Source organism: Centruroides sculpturatus, unplaced genomic scaffold, assembly GCF_000671375.1.
Source record: "Centruroides sculpturatus isolate CEXI.00-Female unplaced genomic scaffold, Cexi_2.0 scaffold158, whole genome shotgun sequence".
Lineage (NCBI taxonomy): Eukaryota > Metazoa > Arthropoda > Arachnida > Scorpiones > Buthidae > Centruroides > Centruroides sculpturatus.
In genome coordinates, this window is record NW_019384347.1 from 943,384 (window position 1) to 958,368 (window position 14,985).

Sequence of the window (14,985 nt, forward strand, 5' to 3'; positions counted from 1 at the left end):
AGTTCTGTGTACTTGCTAATTTTTTCAGTGCATGTGTTTTGTACATTGTGAGTGTTTGGAATGGCTATGTCTATAATGTATGTGATTTTATTGTGTTTGTCAATGAGTGTGATGTCTGGTCTGTTGTGATAAATTGTTTTATCTGTGATTATGGCTCTGTCGTAGTACATTATGTGCGTGTTGTTTTCCAATACTGTCTGTGGAATGTGAATTTATTATTATTATTATTATTATTATTATTATTATTATTGTAAAAATATTTTCAGTTATCATTAAGACTAGGTCTTCTAGGCAGTAAAAATTGTAGTTATGATTTTTAGTCCCTCCTAGCTTTAGCTGTCATTTAAGATGGCTGAAAACATTTGTTATAAATATACTGCTGGATTATAAGATTATTGTTTTAAATTATTTATATTTTATCCAGTTTGCTTTTCTTGAAAAAATATAATACACAATATTCTTTGCTTTCAAATAATACATATAAATCTAAATTTATTATGTTTATATTTCTCTAAAAGAGGCATAAAAATTATTGTAATGTATTATTTGCTTTAATTGTATTTAAATTGTTGTTAAATTGTATTGTTATTTAATTTGATGTACTAGACATAGTTTTAGAATTATTTTATAGAGTTATAATTAATAAAAAATTCAGTCACTTTACATTTTTTACCAATTTTTTGCAATTATCTTGGCTGCTTATTTTAGTCCAAAACATGCTTTTTGCAAAGGAATAAATAAAGACATAATTAGAAAACTGATTCTATGAATGAAAATTATTATAAAACTGGTCTCTATTTCTTAGGTTTGTTATCAGTTGATTTTTAAACTCCTATAAGTTTTGGCTTCAAATTTTCTTAAAATTTATTTTTATACCATGAGAAAATCTCAAATCTCTTCCATAATTGATAGCAAAATTCCTAAAATTTTGTGATAGCACACTTTTAATTTCAACATGTTGCAAATTATGAAAGACAAATTTCAAATGTATCTTTTCCTTGTATTTTCTCTAATATTTGTTAAGAATAGTAAGTTAGTTGCAAATTTGTAGCAACCAAGATTTTGCTATTCAAACAAATGAAATGCCAATTTTCATTTAGTATATTTTGAAATTTTTTTTTCTCCAGTTAAAATCAATTTTATTCTATCTTTCTGATATTTAGTTAATTCTTCTTAATCATAATATTTGTTAAAAATTTTTCTATATAGGGTTATGCTTTAGTTGAATATGAGACTTTCAAAGAAGCACAAGCTGCCATTGAAAATTTAAATGGGTCAGAAATTCTTGGTAATACAATAAGTGTAGATTGGAGTTTTGTTAAAGGACCAGTTAAAAGGTATTATATTTTATTTATTTATTTAATATATTTTAGTATTAGTAAACTACATAATGAAATAAATCATCATAAAAACATTTTAATTAAGAAGTTTGAACATTCCTCACAAGTGTTTTAAGAGAATTGATGATAAAAATATTTTTTAAAATGTTGCATTACTGGAATGTTAACTTTATCACATTTTACAATAAGAATTTAAGTCATTTAAATATTATAAATATTAAATTCAACATTGTATATTAGTTAAAATTTAAAACTGAATGTTTTCTTATTACAGTAACAAATTTCTTGCATTTTTGAAGTTTTGTAATATAATGATATTTATAATTCTATAACAATTCTAATACAGTAAACACCATCTAAAATAGAAAAGTTCTTCTGAATGGAGTGATTTTTCTATTTTAAATTTTCCTATAAGCTGGAAATCCATCATATGTGGAAACAATAGATTTTTGAATATGAAGAGCATAACATAACCTGGATAAGATGGAAAATTAAAATTTCACTCTTAGGCAATTAAGTAAAAACTCTAGGTATAAGTCATTGCAAAGTGTGACAAACTGTATTTTAAGAAAGATTTCAAACTTTGTCAGAGTAAACAACAGGTATAATGACAAGGGCACATGTGAATCTAGGTCTTTGGAATTAACCAGAAGCAGAATTGAGTTTGAGAACCAAGTTCTCAAAAACAAGCAGTGAATGTAATTCATGTAAACAATGAGAATAAGCTAATACATCATTGTCAATTTGCTTTGTATTTAGAATTTAGAAACTAACTAGTACAAAGTATTCAAAAACAAGTTGATTTAACATTGTTAACTTCAGTCTGTAATTACCAACTATCAGTTAGGGTTATTAAAAGTCTTCAAAGTCAGATCACAGAATAAATTGATCTCTGTATTACTGTAATGCGATCAGAATTTTTGACATCAGAACAAAGCACTAGTTTTTGATATTGAATTGTTCATGGAAACAGCAAGAACTTATTGCAGTCAAATAGCTCATAATTCTTGCATTTAAATACTCCCATTATTACAGTGGGTGATCGGTTAACAAACAAATTGGATAATGAACACTTTTGTGAAAGATTTTTATGTTCGGACAATGAACACCTCACAGAATAAACACAAGAAGCAACATAAAAAATGAATACTGATTGGTCTTCCCTTGTCTTCAGGTAACAATTTGAAACTTTTCATAGTGTGGGAGACATTGACATTGATGCTCAATCTGGTATATACTGATTGGATAGTATTCCTCCGAATTTTGAAACTCTCCCTTGTAATTCCAGCCTTTTATTTTTCTGACAGAAACAATTCTTTTATAGTATTTGTGAGACTGTCGGGCAGGCACTTGTTTTGTGTCTGTTTTTATTTTTGAAAGGTATAATAGCAAAGATAAAGAGTGGGCAGAAGATGTCTGATGTTGCTGGGCAGTATGGCTTGAACAGGTCTGCAATAGGCTGCAGTTGAATCTTATCTAAGAAAGATACCATGTAATCAAGAAGATTCAAGCAGATTAAGTAACAAAAATCACATCTGAGAAATAAAGAACATTGAAGAGCTCATAATTGAACCTGAAACAGATCTGACGACAGAAGAATGTCAAGAACTCTTGAATGAAGAACACCAAGAACACTCAAAAATATGTTTTCTTTTGAAAAAGAGAATTAATGCCGATATCTGCTATTAAAGTACTTTTGAAGAAGTGGGAAGATGTCAGAACAATGGTGTTAGAATGGCATCCAAACCAGATTGAGGTTAATAGGCTTAGGGATCTCTACATTTACAATGCTATTAATTATTCCTGAAAAATCCCGAAGAAGAGAGAAAAGCAATCGATATTAGACAGATTCTTTAACCCCTACAAATGAAAAAACATGACTAATAAAAATGCAAGACTGTGTATATATATATATTTATTATTACATATAAATAAACATAGTAANGGGATCTCTACAATGACAATGCTATTAATTACTTCTGAAAAATCATGAAGAAGACAGAAAATCAATCGATATTAGACAGATTCTTTAACCCCTACAAATGAAAAAACATGACTAATAAAAATGCAAGACTGTGTATATATATATATTTATTATTACACATAAATAAACATAGTAAGAAAGTGTATATTTTTAATTTTTTGGTGTCTCCAGAATGAATTAATCAAATTCCCATAGAAACCTATGGTAAATTGATAATCGGTTAACAAACAATTCAGATAGCGAACAAAGTCTTGGAACAGATTATGTTCATTAACTGATCACCCACTGTAGTTAAAATCAGTTTGGATTAAGCCTAATAATAAATTATTTTACTTATGTTCATTTTTTATAGTAAAATTACCTTTACATAACTATGTCATTTATCTGGTTTAGTTTAGAGGTTAAAAAACAATACTAAAATTGTTCAAAACAGAAACTTGCAAAAACAGAAAAATATTTCAGCTCCATTCAATTCTGGTTTACACGATTTTGCTGTAGGTATTGAAATATTATGTTTATCGTTAAGATACAAAATTTGGTGTCAGATTGTGAAATCACAAAGGAAAATTTAGGCTAGAAAATTTGTGCGCTTAACACTCAAATTTACATGGTTCTATGTAAAATTAAAACTATAAATTGAGGCTAGCTTTCAAGGTCCCATTTTTTATTAATCAGTAAAAAAGAAATTAAAATTTGATTTTTATCCAAATTTTTTATGGCTTGATCATAAACAATTTTCCTCCTTTTTAGTTAGTAACTGTGAACTGATGTAAGGTTTTCAACTTCTTCAATCTAATTATTTTACTAAAGATGCTGAGGGTCTTGTTTTAATGAAATCCTTTATTGAAGCTCAATTTTTATTTCTGTTTAAATTTGTTTTTATGAATTCCATCATATTGAGTTAAGTTTAATACATATGGTTTGGTGTAGTACAAAATAGTAAATCCTCTCTGTCACATGTAAATTGGATATTATGTAACAATGACACAATTGCAATATGATAATAGTTAAAATTAATGGTTAGATCTATACTCTCAACAGAAATTCAGTGTTTTAATTTTAAAATAAAATAGTATTTTAATTCTTTGATATTTTACTTCTGTTAAATTGAAATTTTGTTGCATTTTACTGATTGTGTTATACTGAAATTATGAAATAGTAAAATTTAACAATTAAATTTTAGTATAAATATACCTAACTCTAATGTTATATTTTGAACATGCTATCAATTATTATGCTAAGCATACCAGCATTTTTGAATTTGTACCATTTGTATGTTTGATATAATTATTATATTAGGACTTTAATTAGTAATTTGTCCACATCTAAATTTAGAGGCTTAACAATGTTCTTTGTCTATGGAACTTCTCATTAAAACTTAAATATTCAATAATTAAATTGAATACATCTGACAAAGGCCAAAGTTATGAGTAATACAACATTCATATAGAAATTATATTTACAATTTTATATATAATAAGCCAATATATTATTCATACTGTTTAAATACAACTATGTTAGTTACTATCATGTGAGTGAGTTAAAATCAAAGTTTAACTACATCATCAGTTTGGTTGTGATCAGTTAAATTAAATATTGACAAATCACATTCACCAACATTTTAGTAATGTTAGAAAAATAATAATTAAATTTTAAGAATTCTAGTCTCATTCTCATAATTAAATTTTTAAAACTAATATATAATCAATAGAAAAGATACATACCATTATATACATATTAGACATGGGCAAATGTGGCTCTTGCTGAAAGTGTTAATTTCTGCTTTTTATTATTATTTTTACAATTTTATTTCCACAATTTTGTGAAAATGTGTTTAAAAAAATTCAATATTTGTTTTATATTATATTATATAGTAAAATTGCAGTACAGAACTGTGGTACTGTGTTATATATATATATATATATATGATAGGTTTTGCAAAATGCATGTGAGCTGCAGTTCTATACTTTATTCTGATTATATTAGATGGCAAATTGTATTTTTTTTTTACTTCTTAATCTGATTATGATCATGCTTCAGGATTACAATTATATATATATATATTATATTTAGAAGTAAAAATTAAGAAGTAAAAAAAAAAATACTAAAATTTACCATCTTATCAACAGTCTAAATTTTTTTTCTTGATATTTTTTAAGTGACAAATGAAGAGTATAAAAGTATAAAGAACATTGTTAATGCATTAAATAAATAGAAACAATTAGATTAGTTGATGTGAATGAGCATTGCATAGCAAAAAAATGTTGAATATACAATTTGGTTTAATTGTACTGCCCTATACTAAAAGTGATTATAAAAGTGACTTTCTTGATTTGAAATGTTGAACTACTGTTATTTTAATTTTTAGAAATTCTTATTCAATATCAATATTAATTAGAATTCAACAAAAGTGTTTTTATTTTCAGGAAACACGGTCGCCCAAGAGAACGATCCCTCGACCATAGGAGACACTAAGTCGCCACAATTTTTTTTATTTTTATGTCATTTCAATTTAATATTTGTAATTAATAGAAATTACTGAAGTGTCCATTAAATAATCAATAAACATTTGCTTTTATCAGAGTTTAGTATTTCTTTTTTTAGTAAGGTACAGTACATACGATATTTTAATGAATCATTTGAATGACATGACTATGAAAATCTAGTGTTTTGACATTAAAGTTCTCTGATATTTAAATCAAGATATAATTTCATAAGTCATTAAGATGAACATTTAATAAAATGTTCATCTTAAGGCTGTAACCTGTTTGATTATGCATAATCAATCTATCTCCAGCAGATGGCAATGTTAATTTAATTTTTTCTATGGAGAAAATCCTTTTCCAAAAATTTTTGAAAATGGAAGCAGATAAAACGAAATAGTTGTGTGTGTTAGAGTCCTATTTAATTCTTCTGTTAATATATGGTTCCAAATTTTGAAAATCAAATTAATGACTTTTTCTACAAATTTTCTATGAGGTTGCAATTGGCCTTAAGATGAATATTTAATACAAGCTATTAAAATTAAGGTAAATAGTTCATCTTAACTTCAGAAAATAATTTAATATTTTGAATGACAAATTAACATGATGACTGGAGGAATTAATTTCACTTAGAAATAAATTTAATTCCTTCATAATTTATAATTAGTGTTGTCAATTTAAAATTGTCTTATATTTATCCTATTATTGTTATTGATAAGTTGATAGCAATATAAAAAAAAGCAAATATCTAATTATGCTGATAAACTTAACACATTCTTTCTTCATTTAGTAATCAAAATAATTGGCCTAAATTAAAGATTGGAAATTATAAATTACATTATTTTCAATGAGAGGGAGTAGGGCTTGTCTCTTCTCTAAATTGAGTTATATTTTTTACTTAATATCTTAATTACAAGTGTTAATAAACAAATAAATGTAGTTGGTTTTAATAAACATTGGTATTTATTTACTTTATAGTAATGTGTTTGTCTATTTAGTAGTAGTAGTACTGTGGTAATTACAAGTATTAGGACAGCATAAGCAGTTGTAATAAGTCAAATACAAATGAATAAGTTGGATAAAATAAATTGGATTGTGTTACCAGTAAATTCTGATCAAGTTTATCACCCAAGTTGTTACTAGCAACAAAATATTTAGCATTGATCCCATAAGATGATGACTGAATAGAACAAGATTATGCTGAATACTGTTACTTCTTGCATTTTCATTCAATGTCCAAATTACTTGTTTCCTCAGACCGATTATTAAATTTTCTGCTGAGGAGGAGTTATTATATTATCTTTCTAGATCATCTCATAAGGTGGCAGCCTACTGCTCTGAGGGACCTGGGATCGAATCTGGATGGGTCGAAAAAGTCTAAAGAGTTTTTCATGTGATAGTCTGTCTGGATATGTTCCTCACCATTGCCAAACCCATAATGGGGTTGCTAAGAGGTCCTCTTAATGCCCACAGGGCAGAGTTAAAAAAAATCACCTCATATAAAGAACTTACTCGGTCTTTGAGGTCTTTCATAAGTTTGATTTAGATGCTGTATTCATTCTCAAGTTTTTTCCAGCCATCTTTCTATAAGATTATTGACCTGGCACTACTTGTGGTTGGATTTGTTACACTGTTCCTTGAGAGTGAGTGCCACACTCATTCTACATATTTTTTTTATTCTTGATTTGTCTTCAGAAATTTTACTCAAATCAGGAAGTTATATTTTGTTATGAATAATACACATTCTAATGTTTACCTTCCTTACTTCACTTCAGTTAGAATACATTAAAAGTAATTTCAATATAAAAACAAAAATACGAGGGGTGTTCAAAAAGTATCGGACCTTTGGTTGGCAAAAATACATTTATTGATTTTGAGGTACAAAACCCTAATTCCCTTCAAAGTAGTCTCCTTGGTAATGTTTACACTTCTCCCAGCGCTCCTGCCATTGCTGGAAACACTGCTGATATGCATCTTTTGGAATGGCCATTAGCCGGTCTGTCGCATTCTGCATGATGTCTTCTCTTGACTAAAATTGGGTTCCTTTTAGCGGCATTTTCAGCTTGGAAAATAGCCAAAAGTCACACGGAGCCATGTCGTGAGAGTACAGAGTGTGATGGACCACAGGAATGTCGTGTTTGGTGACAAAAGTCCAAATCAGATGTGCAGAATGGGTGGGTGTGTTATCATGATGGAACTGCCAAGTTTTGGTTGACCACAGATCCAGTTGTTTGCGTCGCACAGCATCACAAAGACGACGAAGGACCTCCTGGTAGTACTCCTTTGTGATGGTTTGGCCTTGTGATGTGTACTCAGGATACACCACCCCATGGGAGTCGAAAAAAACTGTCAACATGACCTTTACATTGCTACAGACCTGCTGCGCTTTTTTTGGCCTCGAGGATCGTCCCCAAAAGCCTGCTGAATTTTGCGAATGGTTTCCACTTGGGTATACTAAGCTTTTGGCAAAATTTGATGCAATATCGCTGCTCACATTGTTCAGTCATTTTCCAACTTAGTGGGATCTGATGAGCGCTCACTACGTCCTCACTCATAGGCCGACTGCCAGCGACTGATGCTTCCTGCAGGCGGGAAAAAATTCAGGACTGTGCATGACTCCCCTCCACAACTCCACTGAAAGAGACCTCCCGTGCATCATTGGTTTACGCGGGAAAAATAAAGGTCCAATACTTTTTGAACATCCCTCGTACAGTGGAACCTCAGTATACGACCTTAATCTGTTCCTGATGTTTGGACTTATACCGAATAGGACGTATACCAAACCAACGTTTCCCATAAGAAGTAATGTAAAAATGATTAATCCGTTCGCGTGTAAAAAAAATGGCTGGCTTTAATTAATTTAATTAAACACCTTGCTTTCCTGGCTAGTTCCTGCTTGATTTTTCATGAGATCAGCATGTATCTTTTTAGCTTTCTCACAAATGATTGCTTCTGATATGATGTCACCAGCACACTGTTTTTCAGTTATCAAAGCAAAAGCAATTTCTCAACATGATCTAATGTCTTTGATTTCTGTTTAGAAATTGATTTAACTCCTTTTGCAACATTAGCAGATTTAATAATGTCTTTATTTTTCACGATTGTCGATATTGTCGTTCTTGGAATACGGTATGCAACAGTTAAATCTCAAACACGCATGCCACCTTCATATTTCTCAACACACACTTTTTTTCATTGTAATTCTAGTAATTTTTTTTAGTTTTCTGTTGCTTTTCATTTGCCTTTTTGCAATTCATGATTAATAAAAATAATAAAATTTTACTTAAAATTTAAAATCAGAAGAAATTTAACAAAGTTATAAACCATGGCACTGCAAATGTCTAGTCTGGTCTAGTACACCGATAGTGTTACTTGTTCATAGATGGCGCGTATAATTGAATTACCCGGTAAGTCATATACCGATCAAAATTTGTTTCCTCCAAACAGGACGTATTCTGAATTGGACATATTCTAAAGAAGACATATACCGAGGTACCACTGTATGATATCTGAACTATTCAAGTTCTGAATCTATTTAGATTCAGAACTTGAATAGCCTGGTACTGTTTGCAGATTGTTATTATTTGGTATCTACAGATCAGTGCAGTAAATGTTATACACCTGGATGCTGTTTTCCTATTATTTTTTTGGGCAATATGNGTGATTCTAGTCATTTTTTTAGTTTTCTGTTGCTTTTCATTTGCCTTTTTGCAATTCATGATTAATAAAAATAATAAAATTTTACTTAAAATTTAAAATCAGAAGAAATTTAACAAAGTTATAAACCATGGCACTGCAAATGTCTAGTCTGGTCTAGTACACCGATAGTGTTACTTGTTCATAGATGGCGCGTATAATTGAATTACCCGGTAAGTCGTATACCGATCAAAATTTGTTTCCTCCAAACAGGACGTATTCTGAATTGGACATATTCTAAAGAAGACATATACCGAGGTACCACTGTATGATATCTGAACTATTCAAGTTCTGAATCTATTTAGATTCAGAACTTGAATAGCCTGGTACTGTTTGCAGATTGTTATTATTTGGTATCTACAGATCAGTGCAGTAAATGTTATACACCTGGATGCTGTTTTCCTATTATTTTTTTGGGCAATATGCACACTTTTCTCTTCCTACTGATGTTGCCTGTGAAGGATCTGGCTTCTTTCTCAACACTTCCTGGATTTTCATATGGAGATCCTCACTCTCATTGTCTGTGATGAAGGAGCCTACATTTTCTTCCCCAGACTCCTCATTGAGCCATTTCAGAATCATTTTATCATGTTCCATGATAGTGAGTATATAGCCAGGGGTGGCCAACAAGTCGATCGCAAAACCAATTTTGGTCGATCGCTTGCGATGTCTTGACTTAATATGTTACACTTGTAAGTTGTAACCAAACGCAACGCGTGAACGTAACGTGCAAACGCAACTGTAGTGATATCGGACCTCCTCGTTCTCCCTCAGATGTGGTTTTGTCGGTCCATGTGCAATACATTTGCGTACAGTTGTAAAAGGGGAATAAGAAATGTAGACAAAGGGTCGTAAAACCGAAAAAAAAGAAGGGACAGAGAGAGTAGGTTGGGACACAGTAGAGAGAAGTAGAGTGAAGTGGTGGTCCCCGAAAGTGACAACGTTGAGTTTCAATTTTTCTTCTGTTTAAAATGTAAATACCTTTTCTTCGTGTTTTAAATTAAATTGTGGCTTTTCTTTTCTATCTAAACTTAGTATGTATTTCACACCTCCCTCCCCCTCTCCACTTAGACCAGGGATGGGCAACCTTTTTCTGTGTAAGGGCTGCATTTCAAAACTTTTGAACTAACGCCGGCCATGTACAAGATAAAAGAGGGGAGGAAATGCCGGTAAATCACAATTATTTATTCATATATAATTATAAAATAGAATAGGTATACTTAATTTAGCTTCTAGAACTGATGTAAACGTAATGTATAAAAAATATTTGATTAAATATTAGTCACTGCTAGTTTTAAATTACAGTAGTTTCGAGGTGAGTCTGTTAGCCGGTTTCTCATTTTAATTTTTACTAAATTCATTGCAGGAAAAACTATTCACACACACAAGTTGTAGAAAATAACATTTGAATTTTTGCTGCATACTATAAGTTAATGTTATTTTTATGAACAAAAAATAAAATATTTGAGTCTGTTTTTATTAATATAGAAACATTCTACGTAATTCATTTGTTTAAAAAAATCGGATCGATTCGGGCCGCGGAATGCCCATTGCTGACTTAGATTATGCCTACAACAACGAGTCGATCGTGTGAGGCCCCGGAAATAGCCCCCGCAAAAGGGAAAGATATAAGGAAAAAAAAAAGAGTTTGTTAAGTTAAATTGTCAAGAAAGCAAATTATATAAGTATCAAATCGGCGATACCGGACTTTGACATCAGCGCTCATAAAGAATAACGGGAAAAACAAAATTTTAGATATAAAAGAAGAAAATTTAAAATATTAAAGTTAAGACGCAGTTTAGAAAGTAAAACGAAACTACAAAAAATTTCAAAATGAGCGTAGGTGTCATAGTCAACAATTAAATGCGATCAGAGTCGAAAAGATGGTGTTGGATAAACCATCTCCAGCCGACCTTTCCCGCGAGCTTTACGAAGCTCTATTTATACCTGGAGACAGGTGGATGACCAATTGGAAAACGGTGATGTAAGGTCTATCCAATTAGCAAAAAGCCGATCCCGACAAACATAAAAGCACCAATTCCAAGGACAACAGGACTTCCACCAAGACTCCCACCTAGACTTCTGTTGTGTTCGTATATCTCCGTTTATTTTTGTATCTCTGTTCTTCTTTTTGTGCACCGACTTTAGAGACTTTGAACTTTTTCCTCTCAACACTGTCAAAGGGACAGATTGCCACCGAAAACCCCTACGACGCAGGACCAGATCGCCGCCGAAAACCCCTACAACGCAGGACCAGATCGCCACCGAAAATCCCGACGACGCAAGACCAGCACCGACGTCGAAAATTTCCAACAACACAGGACCTTGCCAACGAGAGACTTTATGTAAGCATTATCGTCCGGAATAAACAGTTTACTTTTGTAAAACACTTGTCTTTGCTGCCTTTAAAAACCGCCACCCACATACGCGTAGACCTTAGACCATCCCGACAGTAGGGGAAAAAATCTCCCCCCCCCCCCAATCGGCGTTCTTACAATTGCGACACATTTTTAAGATAAAAAGTAGATCTTATGTACACAAAAGTTGGCCATCCCTGGTATATACGATATCACTTCGCAATTAGAATCGTACTAGTTCAAATGATACCTTCTTCTGTGTGATTACTCTGACAACATCAATAGTGTGTGATACGTCATCCATGGAGCCAAAACTCATATTTTCATATTATAACATAAGGACAAAAAGCAATTCACCAATACTTCAAATGCAAAAAAAAAAACCACAGGATTACTCATGGGTGAGTGCCATACTAACTTCTTTAACACAACTGAAACAAAGATGGCACTGAAAGTCTTAGCGATGACTATTATTTCCAATTCCAATATCTTGTTGAAGGCAATACTCTGGAAGGAAGGTAGAGGAGAGTTTGGCCATAAAACTTAAAATGCTTGTAACTCAGGCTTCTTTGAAAATGAGAGTGAGTGTATGGCTCACTCTCAAGTAATAGTGGGTTAAGTCTTAAATATCTCATTTTCTTTTGAAAGAACAAGTATATAAATATAAGACATACAAGTCACAACATCTATGTGAGGATAACACAGACCTCCCCTATCAGTTGCCCCTAATCACATTTAAATTTTTTAATCATTGCACAGCTAGTATACCCAGCTATGTAAGTTAATAATGGCCACACTGAGCCTTGAATACTATCTATGTCAGCAACATCAACATGACAGTTACTTATTATACTTTGTGGCAAAACACAGTCATAATCTTCTGCCACATGCTTTATAAAATGACTCATTTCAGGAATAGCACTTACTTTTGATGAGGTTTCTCTTTCATTATGTGATTTCAAAATTAGAGGCACTGTTGTTTTGAATATGCAGCTTGGTTTCACATTCGTACAGTTGGCAGATAGAAATATGGTAATGAGATTCAGCAAGTTGACGATACCTGGCAAATCTATCCTCTAAATTATCTCTCTGTAACTTGCCACAAAGGAAGTTGTTGTTACCTTTATCATAAATCTAGAATTGTGCTATCTGAAGCAATGCATGAGTAGTGTGTTTAATTAATAGCAAAATGTGTTTCTCTTGTTAGCATTGTTGATCCATGTAACTTTTCCCACCTCTGTAACCAGTTTAAAAATTTTTATAGAAAACTTATAATATGATCAGAATTTTTGGTTATAGGTTCTTGAAATGGATTTTGAGGCCTTAGACCTTTTAAAGAGGTTTTCACATTTACAATATCCCACCACCTGCAAATTACCTCAATGTAATTTGGAGTAGTTTCCCAGTTATCAAAATGTTTCACACAGCCCAATTCCCTCATAGCTATGTAGGTGCTTGGAGTGAAAATATGCAAGACCAACTTCACACATTCTGGCATTCAATATCAGAAGGATACAAAGGTTTCAATGACAAATTAAATCCATATTTTAGCAGATTTAGCTTTTCATTTGAATGCAGCTGTTTTAAAGCTGAAAAGGAAGCAATCTGTGAAACTGTAAATGTATCATCAAAATCAGGATAGATCATAATTGGTTGAACAAAGTCAACCAAGATATTTCATATGCATTTAAGGATGCAAACTGGATCAATAACAAAAAATAGTTTTCTGTTGGAATCACTTGGATGACAGTATTCAGTTTTTACTGATGGAGGTTAACTAAAAAAGAACATTGCTTTACTGTTGATTGAATTATTGTCAGAGACAACAGCTATACAGTAAAGCCTATCTCTTCCGACTTAATAATTTTCTTAAGAAATGTATGAAGTATATCACCTCTAATAATTTTAACAGGTAAAATATGCACAACTTCCTTGTAAGGTGATGAAAAGCTAGAAATCATAAAAACATAAGCACTTGTGGCCAACTCTTTTGTGCCAAATGCATTTCTTACCATGGAGCCTCCTTTGTAGTCAGAATTTGCTCTTAAATGAATTTCATCTATTTGAAGAATGACAGTTTTGTCTTCCTCTTTCAGGAGATGACTTTTGAATGAGACATATCTGAGCATGTTAGAGGTATCCTGTTTTAATTGTGGCTTCTTTGAAACTGTGCACATACTCAACATATGGTACTTGGGCTTGGTATCTTTATAATGTTAATGATCTAAGAAACTTATATGCATGAGGAGAAATAGAATATAATAAGCTGAAAAACACCATGATACTGCAGGAATATCATAACCTTATTTAGCATACTGGAAGAAGTAAGACCTGCTCTTTCTGGAATGCAACAATTCCAGTATCATCTTCATGCACTATGCCTTCCAACTTATTGAGATAACTTAAAATACATTGTATGCATTCATCCATAGTAAACTGGAAAGCATCATTTGTGAACTTAGAGGAAATTGTACAAGAATGTCATACCATCTCATTAACATTACTTACCACTAGTGGCAAAAAGACTTTGATATTAGACAGATGCTTCAGTTCTTGATTTACTTGTACATAGACTGCAAATTACTTTCACATTTGGTGTGTCACTGAGAAGCACAATGCTGATGCAATTTTCTCTTGAAATAATTATCCATTTGTTTGGAAATTTCTCAGCATTACTATAAAGTTTATCTTTCATTTCTTGAAAATTTGTAAATATGTTGTTGTATTGACATAATGATTAAAAGATGTAACACTTTCTTGTATTGTACTTTTAAAGCTTTGTTTTCAAGATGATCCCTTCTTTTACTGAGTGCCTCCCTTGCCACTACAAGCTTTTCAACTGACAAATACTTTGGACAATTTGGCAGTTTTGAAGGTACTGCACCTACAAAGAAATACCAATATTGTTTTACTAACATGTGGAGCTTTAATTCATATTCAACAATGTGCAACAAAAATTTAAGAGAAATTAAATATCAACATTTTTGTGACATATGTGTACTGTACTGTAACAGTACAGTATATATATTAATACTACATACTCGATCAGAGCTCTTTTACAATTATGAGAGAGGATACATGTATCATCACTTGACTATGTAGTATAAAGAAATAATGATAACTAA

The 14,985-nt window shown here is 31.4% G+C and overlaps 1 protein-coding gene and 1 pseudogene across 1 annotated transcript in view; one reads left to right on the forward strand and one right to left on the reverse strand.

The window, feature by feature from the left end:
* The window catches only part of LOC111636530 (RNA-binding protein 8A-like), a 29,534-nt gene extending 23,627 nt beyond the window's left edge, over window positions 1-5,907 (forward strand). Inside the window, exons 5-6 of the mRNA XM_023381813.1 lie at window positions 1,210-1,337; window positions 5,751-5,907. Coding sequence (XP_023237581.1) covers window positions 1,210-1,337; window positions 5,751-5,799 — 177 coding nt within the window. The 3' untranslated portion in view covers window positions 5,800-5,907. The remainder of the gene's footprint in view (window positions 1-1,209; window positions 1,338-5,750) is intronic.
* Window positions 5,908-12,373: 6,466 nt separating this feature from the next.
* On the reverse strand, window positions 12,374-13,787 carry LOC111636539 (annotated as a pseudogene).
* Window positions 13,788-14,985: the final 1,198 nt, after the last annotated feature.